Here is a 22795-nt window from a genome sequence, read left to right as displayed (position 1 = left end):
TCATGCCAAATTCACATAGACCAGAGGTATATGTGAATACACAAGGAAAATCAGATAGGATGTTTCATGACACAGCACTGGTCTTTGAGGGATGAAATTATACCAGGGTGAGCATTATCAGACAGATTAAGGTGTCATATGAATCAGGACATACAGAGCACCAGCTTCAGCAAAATCTTTTATACCAGTTTCTTCACTTATGACGTGGCAGCATAGCAGCCCTTTTGAGCTAGGAATACCCTTGTTTTTTGCGCTTCCTCAGCGATGCCTCCTAGTTTAACCTACAGCAGGAACTAAAGCTGCTTTTCCATGGTCATGTCTGTGAGAAGGAAACTACCATCACTGAAATCAGTGCCAGAGCACCTATCTGCTGATTTTAGCCCCTCCACACCCACTGCTGTAGGGTATGGACCCTACTGCAGTAACAGCAACCACTGCAACTACAGCAGCTCAGCTTCTTTCTTTGCCATCTCCAACATCCGGAAGAAATACAGGCTTAATTTATGAAATGACTGATTGGAAGCCCCATTTTTCCTGGAAATTTTAGGCTAGAAAGCACTCCGTGTATTCGGGGGGGTGGAGGGAGGGAGGGGGCACTTTTTCAATTTAAAAGAATGGAATCAAGATTTTAGTCAACCCCAGACTTGCAATGTTAACAATAGGTTTCTTTCAATATTTTGAACATATGAAAAAGACACAGACCACATTGAGAAACTTTTTAAAATGTGATTGATTCAAGCTGGGGTGACTGTTGAGCAAACCTCACGGATACCATGTTGGCTTTCTTTGCATACTAATCCCTTACTACACACAGCTTTCATAATTAAGTTATTTGCCACATATAAAAAGAAAACTAAAGCTGCACTGCATTGAGCTGCATCTGCAAATTCCAGTGAGTGACAGGCCTCCATAGCTTTGAAATCTACTTCATATTTCTTACACTTGTTCAGCATATCAAAATCTCTGCACATCAGTCAAGACAACTACATTTGTGCCTTGACACCAAGATGGTTTAAGAGCAAGAACAAGGTGGTGAGTTTTAATAAACATCCTCTATTTACCCTTTTAAATAGCCATTGTGGGAAAGTAGATTGAAAAGTAATACAGGGATTAACAAAATATATTGAATAAACAGTGGCTAAACAGATGTTGAAACATAGAATCATTTAGGTTGGAAAAGACCTTAAGATTATAGAGTCCAACCATTAACCTCACACTGGCAAGTCCACCACTAAACCATGTCCCCTAAGCACTACGTCTCCGTCTTTTAAATACATCCAGGGATGGTGACTTGACCACTTCCCTGAACAGCCCGTTCCAGTGCTTGATAATCCTTTTGGTGTGGAAATTTTTCCAAATATCCAATCTAAACCTACCCTGGTGCAACTTGAGGCTGTTGCCCCCTGTCCTATCACTTGTTACCTCAGAAGAAGAGACTGACACCCTCCTCACTACATCCTCCTTTCAGGTGGTTGTAGAGAGCAATAACGTCCCCCTCTGAGACTTCTCTTCTCCAGACTAAACAAGCCGAGGTCCCTGAGCCGTTCCTCACACACGTGTGCTCCAGACCCTTCACCAGCTCTGTTGCCCTTCTCTGGCCCCGCTCCAGCACCTCAATGTCTCTCTTGCAGTGAGGGACCCAGAACTGAACACAGGATTCGAGGTGCAGCCTCACCAGTGCCGAGTACAGGGGGATGACCACTGCTCTGGCCCTGCTGGCCTCACTATTGCTGATACAGGCCAGGGTGCTGTTGGCCACCTTGGCTGCCTGGGCACAAGCTGCTCATGTTCAGCTCCATCAATCAGCACCCCCAGGTCCTTTTCTGCTGAGCAGCTTTCCAGCCACTCTTCCCCAAGCCTGTAGCATTGAACGGGGTAGTTGTGGCCCAAGCGCAGGACCCAGCAGTGCGCCTTGATGAATCTGAATTTACAACAATTTGCGCTCAGCTATGCAGCCATGTTAGCTAGGACCGCTGACAAATGATTGGAAGTGGCTCGGTGAGCACTTTCACCAGCTCCTTCCGGTAGTCTTGGATGGATCCCATCCAGCCCTGTAGACTTGTGTCTAACCGGCATAGCAGGGCACTAACCACTTCTCATTGGATTATGGGGGCTTTATTCTGTTCTCTTTTCCAGCTCAGTGGGCTATGTACCTTGAGAACAATTGGAGTAACAATTAAAAACAGAGGCCAAAGGTCATAAACTCTTTTTTTTCCTCAAGTCCCAGACAGAGCTCTCTGTCCAGCCATATCAGTCTACTTCCCACCACCTTGTCTTTCGGCACTCAAGGACAGGCTGCTCCTGTGCCTTTAAGATTTCCTTCTTGAAGAATGTCCAGCCTTCCTGAACTTCTTTGCCTCCCAAAGGGCTCTGTCAACCAGCTTTCTAAACAGGCCAAAGTCTGCCTGCCAGAAGTCCAAGGCAGTAAAGGCTAGCAAATCACTTAAGCAATACACAGAGTCAGGAGTACCACTCAGTCGACAGTGTGATGTTCTTTAGACAAATCTACCCCAAGGAAAAAAACCACACAACTAAAAACAACTTTAGGGTTTCAAAGCAGCAACACTTGCTGTTGTTGCAATCTGTTTATCTACCCACAGTGACCAGGAAGCATTTTTAAGTGATGGTACTGATGTCATCAAGTCAACGTGCTACACTGGTTAAGTTGTTGATGCTAGGTTAGGGATTCCTTTGTTATTACTGGACACACTACTTCACAGCATCTAATATAATCTAAAATAATTACCAAATACATTCGTATTACTGCTATGCCACTCAGTGGTGCAACCCCTTGGTGGGAACAATTATGCTTTAAATTGACAATTAAAAAACACATCGTTTTCTTATGCTGCCTGGAGGTGAACGAAAAAAATTATGAAAGTATTAACAAACTAACCAAGGGTTTTTTTCCCCTTAAATTGAGTCATTAATCACTTTCAGTTTCTGTTCTGGCAGAACAGACACAGTCATTTGTCACTGAGAACAAAACTGCAAAGACTTTTTACACAGAGTAGAATATCCTACCTGGAACAACTTCAAAAAGGAATTTTCCTGGGCTTTCTTCATTGCAGGGATGCTCAATTACTCTGTTGCCAGGCAGAAGAATGGTGCCCTAAAGAAAAAAAACAACAAACATGGGATTAAAACTGCTACCACACTTCTGATAGACTAACGCTGCTTCTTTATGGACTGGGGTGTACCTGAATTTGTGATGTTGCACCTGGGCTGCTGAATTCCAAAGGGATGCTGAGGAGGGATTATACCAAAAACCAACATCGTAGGTCCCCTTAATTAAAACTGAGGCATTCAGTAACTGTTTTAGGGGTTTTTTTTTCATCTCTTGGGTTTTTGATACCATGCAGATTTTCGTACTAATCAAATGTACTAATTCCACTGTGCTGCAGGAAAAATTTGAGACTAAAAGAAAGGGTTAGTTTGACCCTGTCAGTGAAAAGCTATTAAGCTGCATGTGTGAGGCAGATTAATTTACCAGCTAGGTTTCCTGGCTAAAGCCAAACAACATATGCACAGAAGAGTAACCTCAAGCTGTGGGGCACATACCCAGTTCCTGCTCTGTGCTCTTTTGCCTCGCCATCCCAGAGAAGAAGTACAAAGAAAACATCCCATTTCCACCCACTGGCAACATCAGCAGACAGGCATCTCACAAAGGCACAGCAAGAGCCCTGTTTAAAGATGCATTTGCTACAGGCAGGTACATTGGATAATAGCCACGATGGGCTCTGAACACCTTTATCACAACTTTACTACCTTGAGAAGGCAGATAGGAATTTTAGCTCTGCATATGTCCCTTTGCCCCTGCTGGGATCAACAGACTACCCATTTCCTCTGAGAACTTTTTTCATTTTCAGATATTATAGGCCCTCTTAATACTATTTCCTCCTCAGTTAGCAGGCAGTCCTTAATGAAATTATTTTGGAATGGCTGTCAGGGGTAAATTTTCAGAGATGCATCCTAGGAATTGTATTATATACAAGCTCTCAATCACGGGGAGATAATACCTACTTAGCAATATTCTCCAATTACTGCATAACAGGGTCCCTATCTCCAAAGTAAACAACCTATATAACTTACATGGCTTAAACATAGAATATCTCAAGTTGGAAGGACTCCATAAGGATCATTTGGTCCAACATGGAGCACCATTTTCCACAGTAGTTTCTACCAAACACTGCTTCTAAATATCTGTCAGACTCCTCATCTAAACAGCAACAAAGATAACTCTGTACATGAAAAATGTCAATTCTGATATCCCGTATTTGTTGCTATAGCCGTTAACCTTCATTACAAGCAGAAGCATTTACAATTATTGGGAAGGCAAGACAAACAGAATGCTATAGCGTTCTCACAAAGGAGACTTTACAAATCAACAGGAAAAAGTTATCTGAAGAAACAGGTAACAAACATTTCACAAAATCAGTATTTGTAGCAGCTGATGTGGAGACTGAGTTCTACACTGACATGTCTGTACATTGCTGTCTGCCAGCGGGTACAGTATCTCATGGGAAGTCAAAGACAAGGTGCACAGGTATTCTATCAGATCACAAAAAGTCACCTCCATTAAATACTATGATACTTTCTGCTGAAAACAGATAAAACAGACAGTATTCTGCTGAGGTAGTATTAGCAGCACAAATTAGCAGTTGTGGGCAGCTTTCCCTACTCACTGCATACACAGATGTACATTACACGCATTAAGTGCCTTGGTCCAATAGCTCTACTAAAACTGTTTTCCTTCGTTCCTGCTATAAGCAGCAACAGTTAATAGCTGTCACACTCCAAAACCTTCTGTGAAATACCTTATTAGGCAAGAATAGTATCATAAACAAAGATGATTATATGAATGGTAAAAGAGAAGTCACAAAATCAGTCAACTTCTCAAATAAGAGCTAGAGAAAAGCAGCATATAAGGCTGGATGGGGATACGAGCAACCTGGTCTAGTGGAAGGTGTCCCTGCCCATGGCAGGGAGTTGGAACTAGATGATCTTTAAGGTCCCTTCCAACTCAAACCATTCTGTGATTCTATGAATACATTTTTCTGAGAATCATGGGAAACCAGGAATAAGAATATCTAAAAAACATTTTCAACTACATATATTTTATGTTACATGTAATAGACCATTAAGACAAGCCGAATTTTCTTGACCACTTTAACTTTCAGCTTGAGCTAGCTTTACCTAAAAAAAAACTCCACTAAGCACATGGGATGGGCAGATCAGTCTTCACACTAGAGTAAATTTCACTGGCTCATGAGCTTGCAGCAGTGTAGGCATACAACGTATGTGGGCCTTCTGTAAATGAGGCAGTAAATGAAAACTGCGTTCAGCTTTGCAGTCAACTCATTAGCAACTCACAGACATGCTGCAGTCTCGTTACAATGTGATACTTTCTGATTCCATTCTGATGTAAAACCCTTTTAGTATTTACAGCGAGCTGTCTTAATGACAGATTTTTGAGAACATAAGAACAAAACAGTCACACTATTTATAACCTCAGTGTCTTCATTTCCTAGATGAAGCCTATTTCACCTACTAAAATATGAAGCCTAAAGCCACACATAACAGCTAAGTTAATATGAAGGGAATCCAGACAGCAATAGCATACAGAATATTGCGGTGGTTGAAAAAGAATCATGTCCTCAAATGGTTAATTTTATTTTGCTGTCTATTTTCAGGGCTATTATTGGAAATATCAGTGCACGTGAAACACTTAATCTATCTATGGGGGGCTTTTTAAATAAGAAAATAGCTTTGTTTGTGCAACATGCACCTGCATGCCTCAGACTAGTGGGGAAAGCCTAAGAGGCTAACTGCAGCTCTTTCACTTCCCATTCCGTCTGCTTTCACACCCGTCTTCCGCCTTCGCCATACAGCAACACTTCCCCTTCAGTGAGTTTTGTAGCTATCTACGTAACTATACCAAGGCTATCTGGTCTTTGTCCTTCTGCTTAGTTCTCAGCAGCTGGCGGTGTGTTTCACATGAGCACACTGACACCCAGGGAACACACTGTACTGTAACCCCTGTGGCCCCTCATGTGGCACAACCATGTGGCTGCTGAGTATTTGATACAAGCAGGAGGACCCCAGTACCCACGTCACCCTCAGTCCCCTTGCTCAGTTGCCTTTCTGTGCCTTTCCTTACATCTGGCCCATCCTTACAGCTTGGATAATCCTAAGAATACAGACTATCAGAGAGGTTCAACAAATTAAAGCTCTGGTTTTTCCCCTGGAGTTTTCTAATTCCAAGGGGAAACACAACTATAGTCTTAAGACACCTAACAAGATAGTAGTTTGCACATAAAAGATGAAGGTGATTTCCAGAGGAAATACATGTTTTGCCTTGGCTATCAGTGCATGTAAGTGTTCCATAATTAGAAAATTTCACATTGCTTCATATCAACCTCTACAAATCATTCAGAACTGTTAAAAAACCTCTCAACCCAAGACTCCAGATTACACCATGTTAATTCTCTTTCAAAAATAAAGAAAATAACATGGTGCTAGCAGGGAACAAAACATACAGTCTACAGAAATGGGAAAAAAAAAAGGGGAGGGGAATGGGAGACAAATGTGGTCCTGATACAATTCCTTCCTTGGTCCCATTGCCATTCTGTTTATGGCCTGTGCCTCCACCAGGTCAGCAGCATTTTGAAGAGCTCCGGCTCCTGATAAGCCCAAATTGTTTTCTAATTTCCAACACTTCTGTCTTTACCAGGGTAGTTCTGCTTCTCTAGCTGAGCGCTGAGGGTGACTTACAGAAGTAGTTCGGGTTGCTCAAGAAGCACTGGCCTTTTCCCTAACCAAGTCTCAAGCCCACCCTCAAAGGAGTAAAATCCACACACATGGATTTTACTACAGTATACTGTTGCTTCAAAACAAAGATGACCTAAACAGCAAAATAAATTATTATTAAAATTCATTATTATTAAAAATCTGTACATATAAAACCTGTAACTGAAGAAAAATTACTACTCAGTTAACGACGTGCCTTATAAAATACTCCAGTGCAGCAAGAATGACATAAACCTACTTTGGATTAGAGTCACAGCATTACACTCTTGCTCAAAGAGATGTTTTACTCCACGCTGGTCCCCTGCGCCACTTTCAGGACCATTCGGCAGATGAACTTCATGAGGAAACATGGAAGAAGAGACAGGACAGCCACCATAAAAGTGATCCATGACAACCAGCTGACAGCTAGTCTTTCTGTTTTGAACACTCTGTGTAACTAACACTGAAGCAACCCTGTGCCTCTTTCTTTCTCTTCCCTAGGTACGTTTTCCCCAGCCTTACTTGAACTTCATTTTCTGAAGCAGACTTACCACCTGTGTTCAAGAGATATCAGGTATCCCCAAGAAAGCTTACGATACAAGGAATTCACATGCCTTTAAGATGTTGACTGGAAACTACAAAGACAATACATGATTTTCAATACCTCTGGATGGATTTTACTCCAAAAGCATGTAGACACATGAGGAAATTAACTGGTTTCTTGCCAAAATAATGTCTTCAGTATTTATTCAAATAAAGTTCCCAAAAGCTTAACTGGTTTATTTGCTTGCTCATAGTGTGTCCTGTCACCCCTTAAAAACATTACTTCAGAAGTTCATAATATCAGCAGTTACATCAGATGTTCTTCTTGCCCTTCCAACTTTGATGATTTATCAAAGATCACTGAATTTTACTTCATCTTTGAAGATAAGTGCTGCATTTGCACATCTGTTTTTCTTGTTTCATGGGAAACTCTTCCCAGGAATTTTTTTTCTGGTACTTTTGTATAGTTTCAGTTAACTTTGAGGATCTTCACATAGTTTCTTCCTCTTTGTCTATTTATAGAGGTTGGTTAACCAGTTAACGACAACACCACAGAAGTGGTTGCATTGGTTTGGCAGCAAAGGTTTCCAAGGTTTTATCTCTGCCTGAGTGCAGTCCCTGAACAAACACAGGCCAGCTTGCTTCTCTGCAAGCTGGACTGCATCCCTTGGGACAAAAAGTCCTCAGAAACAGTGCTGAGGTGGTCTCCAGGCTGCAATCAGCTGCTATTCCCATATTGAGGTCTAGCATCTCCCTCAGGAGTGCCAGACTAAACACATGCACAGCTCTTAGAAAAAGTTTGCTCAGACAGGGAGAAAGGGGTAAAAAAGAATCAGCTCTTAGAGAGGCAAGAAGATCATCAGCCAGGAAGGAGGCAACCGACAGGGAGGATTAAGCAGCAGAAAGGATCTTTGGGTCCATGCGTCTGTTATATGATTCACAACCACGTGCAACAAAGCACTGCTCATACGGTTTCTTTTGTTGCTGCTTCTGGAAAGTCTTGAGTGTCATAGTTAAGAGCAACCACGTACTTCAACTTGGCTGGCATCTTAAACTGAAAAATACTACATTTAGTGGACAATACTCTCAATGTCACTAGCATTTACAAGGTCACAGCCTGAAAGGCATCCCACTGTATTTCACAGTAAAGCCTGTAATTAATCCAGAGTAAATAATACCCCCGATATGTATGCACATGCACATATACACATACATGTATATTTCCACATATTTCTACATAGACATATACATGTACTGTGAATTCATAAACAAGTGATGCATAACAAAGAAGGATAAAGTGGACACGCAAGCTGGTATTAGTTAACTATAAATCCTCATTCCTCACATAACTACTGGTTTTGCCTCTAAACTATCACAGAAATAGATTATCTCATGTCTTGAGCGAGCCTTTTGTGCTTTCAGGAACCTACAGACACGAGGTGAGGAGGAAAATTTATAGCACAGGCAGAAATCCACTTATACTGAGGTCAATAATGAAACCTGCACTGCGCTCACTAAAATCACAATTTGACTGCAGTAACCATAAAAATCCCACTTTATCTCCACCATTACAATGCATTTCCAAGATGCCGGTAAAATCACTCGCTGCAAAAGGGCACAGCAATTCTGAAAGCTAGCGCTTTAATTTGACTACCGGCACAGAGGTTTCTGTGTTTCAAGCTGGGACCAGGGTGAGTTAATGAGCTGGCTCCATGCCCTGGATCACTGCTGTGGCAGAGGCAGAAAACTGCCTCAGCAGCCTCTAGCTGGGCAAAGCCCAGCAGACCCCAAGTGCACTGGGCCATGCAGCACAGCATGACCCAGAACTGTTCACAGCACACTGCCTGATGTGACTTGGCTTGCTTTGTCCAGTGCAGCACCTCTGCTTTGCCTCACCCTTGCACAAGGCCAAGTTGGATGGGGCTTTGAGCAAGCCAGTCTAGTGGAAGGTGTCCCTGCCCATGGCAGGGGGTTGGAACTAGATGATCTCTAAGGTCCCTTCCAACCCAAACCATTCTATGATTCCATGATTGTGAAAACAAACTGAGAGCGCCTTAGTCTGTAAAAAAAGCATCCTCTGCCGGAGGCCAGCTCTTTGCTTCAAATTCACTGGCCTCTCTATCCAATTAAATAACAATGGTCGATTTCAAAACATTTCAGTCATTCCTGTTGCTGCCCTACAGTTATGATCTATCAAGTCATTTGGTGTGCTTACTTCACAACAAATCTATAGGTGGGTAGTTACCATGAGGCCCGAAAAGGTTGCAACTGTGACTACAGCAGGGTAATGCTCTGACTAGTCATCTCCAGTGATATTTTGAAGCTACAGAATTGCTGTTCTCCAATTTAAGCAGAAAGTATTTTTGTCCAGAGATCATACTCTCAGGTACAGTAGGAGTTTTAAATCTTATTGGTAAACACTACATAAAGAAAACAGGTTTTGGTGATTTTACTGAATTGTCACTGTTATATATGCATCATGTGTGCTAGAAAACCTGACATTACAATAGTAGGACAACAATACAAAAGTTAATACACACTTTCATTGTAAGAGAATGAAGGAACCAGATGTTCTCTTATAATATTTTTTATTTTAAGAAAGATTTTTTGAATTTTTATTGTAAGTGTGGACTTTTATACCACTTAAGCAACCAAGGCTCTAGAAGAGGTACAGTTACTGCAGGAAGTGATGTAGTCTGTCTTGCAGTTACTGCAGCATGCACAGGGTGAGAATAAGTGCTATTTGAGGCATCCGGGGGGATGAGGGGAGGCTATTCAGATTTTAGAAGTTATGTAACACGCCAGGAACGAAGGCAGAGAAGTTACACAAGAAAGAGGGTTGGTTGGGTAAAATGCAGTCAGTACACAGCATACATTTTTCTAGCAAAAATTCCATTGCATTTGACATTTTCTCATCCTGCTGTGTTAACACATTACTCCAATTTGTTTCCGTTAAAGAACGAGTATTGTCATTTAGTTCTCAGAAATTCCACAAATAGGAGTATAAAGGAGATCTTTCCTTTACCTAAGGAAAGGTTCAAGCCTACCTCTTAGCTTAGTTTTCCAAAAAAGAAGTAAATTCACCTCTGGTGCTGAATACCACATGTACTGTTTGCCTGGCAATGGGTACCAAAACATTAATCTGACATGAGAGAATGAGCTGGCAGTTTTACTAGGATGTGATAAGCCTCTTTAAAGATTTTTCTTTCTCTCCTGCCACACATCTCACTTAATGGTTGAGTGCCTCTCTCTGCTCCAGAAAAACTTTTTTCCCCTCAAGAATGAAGCAATCTTGGCTTGAGCAGCCCCTAGAAAAACTCTTTTTTCGTTCCACAAGAGAAAGCAAGCTCATATCAAGTTAAGCTGTAACACCACAAAAAATTAAGTTTGCCTAAAACCAGTGGCTAGATACAGGCATACTGCATGCCTATAGTTTTCATTCCAATAGCAGGGGCAAGAGAGAAGAGTGACCATTTCCTGACCACATCTCAGACAATGTCTGAAATTATTAAAAGCTTTTTCATTTTCTGAATCCGTTTCCCAGCACCAACCTCTACCTTACAGCTGAAAGTAAAACTTAACACACTCTCTTTCCCCCTCTAAATTCTGCCTGCTATTTTAAAGAGTTTCAGACAGATCTTGGATTAGTACGAAGCAGCTTTTCTTTCTAAAGCTGATTTTCTGTGGTATCTAGAGAAGCTTGAACACCTATTTTATCCACTCTCTCCTGGCTTCTCCCTAATGAATGAGCTTATTCAATTATATGTCACCCGCTTCTGTGAGAAACACTGCTTCTCCTGGAGATGCTTTGCTTTTCTTTCCCAAGTTTGGCACAGGGGTTATAAGGAGCTGAGGAGATCATTACAGGGGGTGAACTAATTCATGAGTAATACTCTTGAGAGTTACCTCAGACATGAAGGCATGGTGAGCCTGTGTTCCCACACAAGCACTTCCAGCAGGAGTAATTGGGACTCTGATTCAGGAGAAGGGAGACAGGTATGATGGGACACAGCTCAGTTAACAGAATAGGTCACAGGGTCCAGCTGCCAAAAGAAGTTGCAGGAGCTATACTGTACATGGTGCCTTCCTGGGGAAGTCACTCTGCAATTGCTGTGTTGCTTACAGAAAGGACCCTTGGTATTTTCTGAAGACAAAGGAGACATGTATAAATAAATTCGGAGACTGCATTAAGGACTCGTGCACAAGCTAAGATCATTATTAGATGCATGCATGGAAGTTTTGATAAAATTAGGCTTTGTAGTGATCATTAAATTTTGATCAATAGACAAAAATCAGACTGGGCATTACTGAATTACTACAGAAGAGAAAGGCAGCTATGAAAAATCTTACTTCCAGTAGCTCTGGTAAATAAGAAATTTAGCTTATTATTAGATGGAACTATTTTCCCAAGGGAAAAAAACAATAAAGCACAAAGCATCAGAACACAGAGGACCAACTCTTGCTTTACAGGCCTCTTTTCCAAAGGAAGTTTACTGACTTTTAGTCATGAGAATGTCTAGGCCAAAACAATGCAATTATTCCCCAAAAGGATGACAGCTGGCAGTAGAAAATTCAAAGTATGGCCTCTCATTTATATATAGAGCTCTCCAGTGACAGTCTTGACAGATAGAGGTGACACTGTGAGAGAATGTAGCATACATTATTGAGCAGGTTAAATCAAGTCAATCATAAAATACTGAACTAAACATTTTTCAAGATAAGATTCAGAGGAGGAAACTAAGCTTTCTATTCCATTTTGAAAAGGTGGGCAACCAGTGGTTACTGCACACAGTTGCCTTACCTCCACAGATCAAGTGCATATCATTTATACGCTCAATTTGTGGTTTAATTCCCACAACTGAGGAAAAGGATTAGGATCTAGTCCGTGGTGGAAAAAAAAAGCATTTAGAGTGACCAGAACTGCTAACGATAATGAAGTGCTTTGGTAGGTCTCATTCTGAATTATGCTATTACATTGCGGGAGGATTAATTTAGAAGGAAAACAGCCTAACAATCTGTGGAAATACTGACACTGCATTCCTGTTGGAAAAAATACAGCTGGATAATTGACTTTCAGAGCAGATTGTCAAGACCTGACCCACTGTAACAGTTAACAGATGAATATAAGTAATAGATATCACAACACTTAAAGGAGCAAACATCATCCTGGAGTACAGATGATGGAGCAACAAATAACTTGTCTGTTCACCTCCAAACTGAAACACTGTGCCCAGCCTGGAGCTTTGTGCTATAAGGTGGATGCAGACCCAGCACAGAGAAGGCAAAGAAAACCAACACAAGTGATCAGAGCACTATAAACCTGCAATGTCTCTCTAAAAGCTGGTTGGTGGGCTAAAAAGAGCTGAAGCAATTAGCTCCAAAATAACCATGTGCTTCAGTGCAGTGGCTTGCCATAATTTTCTGAAGATCATCAACAAGGACTAAAAGAAAAAAGAATAATGACATACAAATAATCATCAAAATAAATAAATAATTAAGATTTCCACATTTCCTAGTCCCAGGAAACCCTGCCAGAGAGGCCTTTATTGGGGAGGGAGCTTACTCCGATGTCTAAGGCAGGTTCAGAGGGGACCCTGCTATACCCACCAGCAGGAACCCTGCAGTCATTCCACTTTAACACAAGAAAAAATATAATTTTACTTTCAGTTAAATGAAGTTACCCTAGCACACGCAGTCAGAGAAACGGCAGTGGCTAAAACCATAGTAAGGCAAAACTCAGGTGGAGATCAGACTGCTTCTGATCATCAGAAATAGCAGACATCTTTCGAAGTTTCTCATCTAGGATCATTATCCTTCCTCCTTCCCCACTTCCTTTTCTTCAGTATTTCTTATTGGCTTAGCTTACAGTGACAGTGTCCCTTATGACGACTTATACTCTTCTGCTCTTATAACGCCTACTAAAAGAACAAAAGCAGGCTTTTTAAACTGAAAAATCAACCAAGAGAAACAATTTTTAAGTATACAAAAAATACCTGTGTTCTCTAGGTCCAGTGTGAACAGGAGAAGAAATACTAAAAAGGTGGAGAGCACAGTCTTGAGAGACTGAATTCTTCAGCTCTGAAGCATTTCAAATACAGATAAAGACAAACATTTACCAAGAATGATTGACATTGTGCTTGACCTGGGAAAAAGGATGATTCAAATCAGTTTGCTCGGGTTTGTTTTCTTGTTTATGCCTTGCATGTTGAATTTAAGATGTAAAATCCTTTCCAAGCCAAACACATACAACTTCTTCCAGGAAAGCTATACATGGGCAAGCATCCCACCAGAGGACAATTCATTTCCAGGTCAGTACATCGTAGAAGCTGAAGTTGCTACATATTTCCTAGAAATTATATATAAAGCGTAACTTCCACAGCATACATAAAGAAATGTGACAAAGACATGGAAAGGGGAATACAAATCCACTGAAATTGTTTTTTCTTTTCCTGTGCAAATATTCTTGGTGGCTTTTGGCTAGCAAGAATATTCCAGTAGAGTTTGCATGTCCTATGTAAGGTATCATCTTGCAGTTTTTTACTGAAGAAAAAAAAGTCTAGTTTCACATGGGGAAAAAAAAAAAAAGGAGCTTAGTGGCAACTGCTATCTTTCTTTTGCAAGCTTTTTTAATGCCTACATTGCTTGTTGTTTTAACTTTTAAACATTGTTTAGCTTTTGTCTATATAGTACAGGTTTTATGAGCATGGCTTAGAAATGCTACTGTGCTACAAATACCACATTTATACAAATTAAATAGCTCATTTAGTTTTCTGGTATCTAATGTAAGATACTCTATTGGTCTTTGACTAAGGGATTACATTAATAAGCAGTGATTTTAGGAAGACTGAGGTCATGTTTTCTGTGCTATCAGAACAACTAACACAACTGGAAAACTGATTCACTGATTACAAATGACTTCTCAAGCAATACTATTTGTGTACAGTAGATTTTTTCCAGGTTTTACTTTCAGTTCAGCATATTAGTCTGCTTCTTCCATCCTGCGATACTGTTTCCAATTTAAAACTGGACTTCTCAGGTAGTTTCTCATCTTTATAACTGATCTGAATTAGACTTTTATAGCTTTTGCATGAGATCTAGCTGTTTCTTAACCAAAGTATTAGTAATGTGTAGAAAAGTATCCTTAAATATTCTTCTTATGCAAACTAAATATTGAGCAGAGAATTCTGGCTGTTTAAAAGCTGCCTTAGGAACTGAACTGTTTGATACCCGATGGATGCAAGCATACAAAACACTGACATGGTTTATAAACATACTGAGTTTGCCATGGGAAGCTGATGCTTTTAGCAAGATGAAGGTGTTCTAAAAACTAGACTGTTGGACAAAATAGACATCTACATAAATATGGTGATAGGACAAGGGGTAATGGGTTTAAACTTCAACAGGGGAAGTTCAGGGTAGATATATGGAAGAAGTTCTTTACTGTGAGGGTGGTGAGGCACTGGCACAGGTTGCCCAAAGTAGTTGTGGATGCTCCATCCCTGGCAGTGTTCAAGGCCAGGTTGGACAGAGTGTTGAGTGACGTGGTCTAGTGTGAGGTGTCCCTGCCCATGGCAGGAGGGTTGAACTATCCTATGATTCTATAAATTAAAACATACTTTCACAACTTCCAGTGGAATTCTGGAGATAAAATATAAATCAAACACTTGTTATTTCCACCCAGAAGTTACTGCATGGTTCTGTGGCTGAATTTGCCTTAATGCTTTTCTATGCGCTGTGAAGAAGGGAAGGAAACTATTGTTTTCCCTTGGATATTCCTTTCCTACTTACCACCTTTGACACCCAGGACAGGAAGGCCAGTTTGCTACTCCAAGAGGAATTTACAAGGTGCATGATGAAAATCACATAGTCATAGGCTAACACAGGCTGGAAGAGGCTATACTTAAAAGGTATCTATGGAAAACAAGTCCACTTCTCCCAACTTTATCTCAGCAGTTTGGTTATAAGACACTATGGGAGACCATACCCAAAGCCTTGATGAAGCTGAGCCATACAGCTGCTCCCTCCATATCGAAAAGGCCACAGAAGGACTCGCTCTTGGACTTTACCAAGGACCACAGGGAGGCTGACCTTTTGAATTAAAGATGTCTTTTAAAAATAGACAGTATTTTTCAAGATTATGCTGTCTTAAAATAGCATTTACTTCAGTGAGAATAAATAAAACTTTCCTAATCTGGATTTTTTACTCACTTCTAATAACACTGAAGGTATTTTACAACATTCTGTAAAGGTATATCAAGAATAACTGACTGTACTTGGGTTCCTTACAGTTTTTTATGGGTTTTTTATATTTAAGTACCAAACCATCATTTACACAGTTTTCCATAAGATAGTGTGACATGCTTTCTACAGACCTGGCCTGGGGGGTGGGTGGGTGTATCTTGCAGAGTGCCAGACTGTCTAGGGTAAAAATGGATTCAGGGTGACAGAGACCAACATTATTAACTGCACTGTAGCAGCTGCTCTGTTCCACACTGTATTAATATAAATAGTTTAGATTCCATGCTGCTATTTTAATAAATTACAAAAATATAAATGACCATGAAGGTCTTCACGGTCTGCAGGAGAGACCGCAGTAGCCCTTACAAAAGCAAAGGACAAACTGCAATTTATGCAAGAGGAGAAACCAAGACAAAGTTCACACAGCAGGTGAACACAAACAGAACTCCAGGTTTTCTGGCAAACACACTAACACTCTGGCCAGCAGACTGCTCCCTGCCTGGAGTTATTGTTGAAAAGGAGCCTTTCCTCCAACTAACGAGAACGCATAGTTCATACCAGTCATCTGCTGTCACCACTCGGGAATCTGCTTTTTTGAAAGAGAGACAGCTCTGAAGTTTTAAGCATTTTTAAATGCACATTCATTTCTGTTGCACATTTATTTTCTTCAAAGTGAAAATGCAGGGCAAAGATGTCAAATCTGTTAGTCCACCAGTCTGCAAGTAAAAATGTTTACTTTGGAGCCTAACCAGAAGTGGCCCCATTTTCTGGCATGCTCACAGCTACAGAGCATACTGATTACAGCTGGGAGAGTGGGATCATCATGGGAAACCAAGGTACTGATTAGGATGCCACAAAAAAAGGGAGGGGGTGTCTCAAATTTAGAGTTGCTTGTCACATTATTTTGTCTCGTGAGACAAAATGGAGTTGAGCCAAAAGGAAAACAGAAAAGCTTCTGAATTCCAATCTCACACTTGAGCCACTGGCTCAAGGCCACTTCAAAGCCTGTTGAAGTCAGAATAGACAATGAAAGTAATTAATGAGGTTTTCTTACTATTTTTTAAGGCTTTAATTTTACAACTGCTGTGCTGCTATTATTGACCATGCTCATTACTTTGCCTGTGTACCTCACAAATCTCTTCACTGCTTTCTCCCTTGTTATTCTACCTCCTTACCTATTGCTTTTACTTTTTCTAGCACCTTTCTGCTTTCTACATCCCTTCTACAACAGAGCTCCAGTTTGGTCATTGCATAGCTTAACCAGAAGTTGAGTACTGTTTACTCAGCCAGAAACATCTTCCACATCCACAGTAGGTGAAAGGAACTACATAACAAGCATCCACTATGTTCCTGGATGGAAAACAAGAGTGGTGGTTTGTTGAAAAGCACAAGAAAAAGGATCCTACCAAATTGTGATCTCCCAAACCATCGCCCAACCTAAAATCCTTAAGCAACACACTTAACTCACCAGTAATAAAAAAGCAGCACATAAATTTCCTGCAGACTCTCAGAGGATGGCATTTGTCCTTATGCAGATGGTTCAAGACTGACATATTCCACATCTCGTAATTCCCCTCTAAATACTGGCTGCAGAAAGGAGACTTAGGTGAACCCTTCTCCCACTGCTGCAAAAAATCCTTCACTAAGCCCTGTCTTATAGGATTTAATGCACTCAAAGGCTTTCTCTCTTTCACACACAGATGTATAACATCCTAGTACATTTTTGGTTTACTCAGAGAAATAGATCGTCTTCCATTTAGAAAATCCAGAGGAACTAATTTCCCATTAATCTCATGGTATGATATTGGGCATCCTTTGGCTCCTAAGAAAACACCGGGTGGCTTTGATAAAAAGCCCATCCTCATGGCAGAGTTGCACGAAAGCTGCATTTAAGATTTAATGGCATTTCTCACCAGTTTGCTGTAATTCTAATTAAAACATTGGATGTGCTCCACTTCGAAGCATTTGCTCAACAATATCTCAAAGTGATTGAGATAAGGGAAGTCTCAGCAAGTGACAGCACTAATTTGACTTTTTCTGTTAAATAAAGAACACTTCATTAAAATCTTTACCAGGTGGCATGCTGTGTGTAGGCTCTAGACAGATTTATCATGCTTTTCATTTTAAAATATTTCTGTGAACGCATTTTCTGAGATAAATTTTCTTGTTCAAAAAAGCATCCTGTTCCAAGGCTGCCATTTTAACCGTTACATCAATCAAATTGTGTTGTACAAATGTTAGCATTGATTTTGACAATCAGCATCTCATATTTATAATTAAAAAGCTCTCTTCTTTAGTTTCCTATTCCGGTTCTGGTAATTTTTGCATTTTACATATACAATCGTTGAGGAAATACTGAACACAAACTGGTTAACTCATTGAATGTAGTTGGACGGATACCCCGAGTGAAGCAGACAGTTGCAGGTGAACTGCTTCTGAACGTGCTCCATAGCAATCCAAGAGGAGACATCTAGACTCAAAGGCGTATTTTAGAGTTGGATGGGGAGTTGATGTGAAACGCTGCTTTTAGGGAAAAGCAAGATTTTAGGCATTCCAAGGCTCTTCACTGAACAGCTGTCCTGGGAAACATCTGTCTAAAGGAAAAGGGATTACGCTGCTATGATTTCCCTTTTTTACTCAGAAACTCAGTTATTTATGTATGCACCCAGATGCATAAAAGCCAGACAGAGTTCCCACCTTTTCCAACAAGCACCCAAAGGAGAAGTCCATACTGTGGACAGGTCAGGCGAGACTGGTGCACTTAACTCCTAGGATCAACAAAGGGGTTAAACATTCCCACTGCAGAGGCAGAACACCAGGGCCTTGAGATGCCATCCATCCAGGTAGGAACCTTTCACAAATGATTGCTATTTAGCCTGAGAAACACTTCATTATATATACTACAAAAAACCAGTCCAACTGAAAGAGCCACTGATAGATAGCCTAAATCTAAAAGACAGACTTGGGTTCAAACTCATTTTCTGCCTGTGTCAGCGGAGACATCCAAAGAACGGCTTGGAGCTATGCAGAATGAAGCAAGTTACCATCATTTCTACTGTTATGATCCATTGTTGGAGCCTCAATCAAGAAACGAGACTCCCTGGAATACACTTAGCAAAACAGAACAAAAAAGCTCTCCAGCCTGAGAGCTCCCTTGAATTGCAAGATGATAAGCAAACCCAAACAGTAGCAAGTTCATTTGAAGCAACAGTATCCAACTATTTTTAGCAGGGTTTGTGTTGGGGAACAAAAGGCTACTTTCCACAACTCTGAATTAGAAATCCCCATTTCTAAACCACCTCCTTTCCCTCTCATAAGAAGAGTTTGCGTCAATGATCACTCCAGGGCAACTTGTCTGTCTGCTTTTTTTACCCCCTATAAAGCAGAGAAGATCAACAGATGAGATATTATTCCACTCTAGGGGATAGATTTTTATTTTGAAATACAGATTTGTACGGCCATTTAATGACCTCCCTCCTGAGCATAAGATCAAGGCTTGTGTTCCCATTTATACAAGGACTAGAAAAAGCTTTGATCAGAAGAATTTAGGATAAAGAAAATCATTTTCTAACACAAATGGCTTTATCATCTAGGGAAACCAATGCAAGTACCAAAGACTGCAAATGCTTCTGTCTGATACTTGGTCCACGGTTCTCATCACTGAGTTTCAGAGCATTTTAACTGATACACAGATGTTTCACACCGTATATTCAAGACTTAAGATACCTCTGGCAAAGAGGCCTTTTAAATATGAGTGCCAGACAAACAACAGCCACAGTCAGCCTCATGGGATTCTTGTCTCTATTATTAAACTGAGACAGCTACAGCATTTATGCAAAGCGTGAGTCGGACACAGCCTCACATTTTAGACACTGTCAGGATTTTCAAGCTTCTGTCACTCATTAATATCACGCTAGTATCAAGAAAGTTGCAGTCTGTCCTGGTCCCTGGTGTCCTGTGCAATGACTTTGCAGCAAACAGACGTTTGAAGTAAGACAGCGGATGTCAGAGCAATAAGCACCAAGCCCTTTTTGGCATTTAAATGTTAAAAAAACTATTAACTACCCTTTTTCCACCCATCCAGTATCAACTCCTGAACTTGCTATTCTTAAAAGAAAAGGATGAGTTCAAAAACTGAACTCTACTCATTTCCACGGGGGGAGAAGGACCCATCTGATAAACCCAAGCTGAATAAAGGCACAGCCGCGGACCTGCTGTGTTGAAGTTTCATGTGCTAATCAGTAGGGCACCATCTTCTTCTCCACCGCACTGTGTTCTGTGCAGTTGTTGCAAGCTTCAGCTGTTAAAGAGCAACAAGCATTTTTATGTGCCTTGTTGCTAATAAAGAGTTAAACGTCCTGTACTCTGGCAAGACCCCTCTCAACACACTTCTGCATTGCCTGGTCTATTTTAATAACCCTGGAATAATTCTCATAAAATCACAGAACCATAGAATATTTTGGGTTGGACGGGACCTTCAAAGGTCATGTAGTCCAAACCCCCTGCAATGAACAGGGACATCTTCGACTAGATCAGATTGCTCAGACCCACATCCAGCCTGGCCTTGAATGTCTCCAGGGATGGTGCATCCACCGCCTCTCTGGGCAATCTGTGCCAGAGTTTTACCAGCCTCATTGTAAAATATTTCTTCCTCACATCCAGCCTGAATCTCCCCTCTTTTAGTTTAACACATTACCCCTCATCCTATCGCAACAGGCCCTGCTAAAAAGTCTCTCCCCATCTTTCTTATAGGCCCCTTATAATCACTGAAAGGCTGCAATAAGGTCTCCCTGGAGTCTTCTCCAGGCTGAGCAATTTCAACTCTCTCAGCCTTTCCTCACAGGAGAGGTGTTCCACCCCTCTGATCATTTTTGACAGAGGCTAGTATCAGTGACTCCACCAAAACCAGTGTTCAACAATTAAAAACAATAAAAATCCACGACGACTCAAGACTGCTGGGTTAGTCCACACAGTGTCAGTGCCAAATCCAGGAGCATCAGCATAGGCATACTTCCCAGCTGTAGCTCAGGGCTCCGGCAATTGCGAGGTCTAAGATAAGGCTACATGTGAACATTCACAAAGGTGCTCCAAATTATGTTACTCCCTGCAGTTATTACATGTTTTGCTACTGAAATTTTGCCTTCCTCTTTTGCATTGCAGAGAAGTTGGCCCTTTGCTTCAGTGATGACAATGGGAAAAGACAGCCAATTTCGCAGACTATTCTGCCTACATCTCACAGGCTTCAATGGAGCCCTGTGCGGCCAGCCTCTGGGCATTTACTTGGATGAGACCAGCACCAGCAGTGAGTGTTGCCCTAATAGATCTGACCCCAATAGGCTGGAGAGGCTTCTTTTCCCACATTGCTGACTTCCTGAAAGGGAATGCGAGCAGCTCCAGAAAGCCAGAGTCACTTACGGAAATATTTTCAGACTGCCAACTGAAGAGTAAAGAGGATTTCCAGAATGCAGTTTGAGGTCATTCAGTTTTTATTTGCTACACAAGCCACTCCGCTTGGCAGAGAAGGAAGAAAGCCTCTTTCCCTAGCAACAAGTCATGTTGTACATGCTGCTTATTCAGGCTTTTATCCCAGAGGTAATAGACTTAGAGAAGGCTATTCTTAAGCACTAATAGGCTAAAAGAACTCAATTATTTTCAGTTAAAGACTAACGAGGGTCTCTTGTGAGCTATTCACTTGTTACTTCAGGAGCCATGCGGCACTTGTACCACATCTAAGTAAATAAAAGGAAGGGAGGGGAAAAAAATAGACAGGCCCTTTTAATGGACACAGACCTCCTACAGTGCTGAAATTCTCTTTAAACAGGAAAAGAGAAAGATCTTCAAAAAGTCCATTACAGTACATAGAGCAGTGTGCGAGGGTCAAGCTGTAGACAAAAATTATTATTGTGTAACTGCTTATCATCCCTAATTGTTTGGAAATTTTTACAGAAGCATTTAGACTAAGTGCGGGTTGGAAAACACTGGAATGCTGGTTTTCTCAGGCCACTCAATAGTGACCTGATATCATGATTAGTCTAATGCACAAGAGCTTCCTTCTGACAAGATCAAGAGATTATGTGAGATTACAAGGAACAGGACCACTATTATCAGCTTGTCACCTTCACTTTAGGGAAAGAGTCCCTGTGAAAGCTACCCACTTTATCTTCCTCTATGGCAAACCAAGACTGCCTGCCACGAGCTTCTAATCTTAAAAACCTTAAAACGTATAAGGGGGCTGCTAACCATTGGAGGACAAAAAGTTATTTCTGGTGTTTGAAAGCAAAGTTCACTTCCTGATGCTACTTGTAACACAGTATTTTTGTTTCAAGTAGCTGTTATTTTCTACTCATTTCTTCTTTTCCATTTAATATCTGCAATATGCCAATGAACAACAAACATTAGACATAGGTCAGCCTTTGTCTCCTTCTTTCTAATTAGACAGACATACCCATAATCAAACTTCTCACTAGATATCCACAACTCATGAAGCAGGTATCGCATATATGTAGAGCAACATGTATTGAAAATAAAAGACTATTACAGTATTGTAGCTATGTATTCAACAGAAGATGTGAACTCCTTACCATCAGAGTGTAACTCACAATAACCACCCTCAAAGAAACTTTACTAAGAAACACAGCATTCAATAGCAACATCTTAAGCACGAAAAGCTAACCACAAGATGAACTCTCTGTTTAAGTAAGAAAGCTCATGTTCCAGAACATTTCCTGGAGATTAATGACCAGCTGAAGGAGTTGATAACCCAGAAGAAAAGACAAGTGAATTCCCTAGGAAATGTTGCACACAGCCAAGCTTGCTACCCTAAATGAAGCTGAGGAATAAAAAGGAGACCACATTCTATTCACTGCCTGTCTTTAGGTCTCAGACTCTAAAGTTACTACTCCACTTTGACCATTTTCAAAACTGTGCATTGTATTAAGAAAAAAATAAAAAGCAAATTCAAGTATCTGAATGACACTCCTCTGAATGCAAGCCATTGCTGAAACTTCAGGTTCTGTCTGCTAGCCAGCATGGAAGGCAGCTCAGATGACACTGAATATTTACAGTTCAGTTTCACAGAACCTTGCTAAAATACAGAATGATTTCCATATGGTCATGTGCCTTCTTCATCGAAGATATTTTTATTTTTTTCTTCATTAATGCTTTCTTAACTTATTTTAATTATCCACTGCAGCATCAGGGCTGAGATGATAAAGCAGCAAACTGT

At 40.8% G+C, this 22795-nt stretch overlaps 1 protein-coding gene across 1 annotated transcript in view; it reads right to left on the bottom strand.

The window, feature by feature from the left end:
- The window catches only part of ARHGAP24 (Rho GTPase activating protein 24), a 210538-nt gene that overhangs the window by 128491 nt on the left and 59252 nt on the right, over nucleotides 1-22795 (bottom strand). Inside the window, exon 3 of the mRNA XM_030491341.1 lies at nucleotides 3025-3112. Within this exon, the coding sequence (XP_030347201.1) occupies nucleotides 3025-3112 (88 nt within the window). The remainder of the gene's footprint in view (nucleotides 1-3024; nucleotides 3113-22795) is intronic.

The sequence above is a fragment of the Strigops habroptila genome, chromosome 7 (genome assembly GCF_004027225.2).
Source record: "Strigops habroptila isolate Jane chromosome 7, bStrHab1.2.pri, whole genome shotgun sequence".
NCBI classification, from domain to species: Eukaryota; Metazoa; Chordata; class Aves; order Psittaciformes; family Psittacidae; genus Strigops; species Strigops habroptila.
Note: the sequence above shows the minus strand (reverse complement) of the source record. Positions and strands in the feature narration are given on the sequence as shown.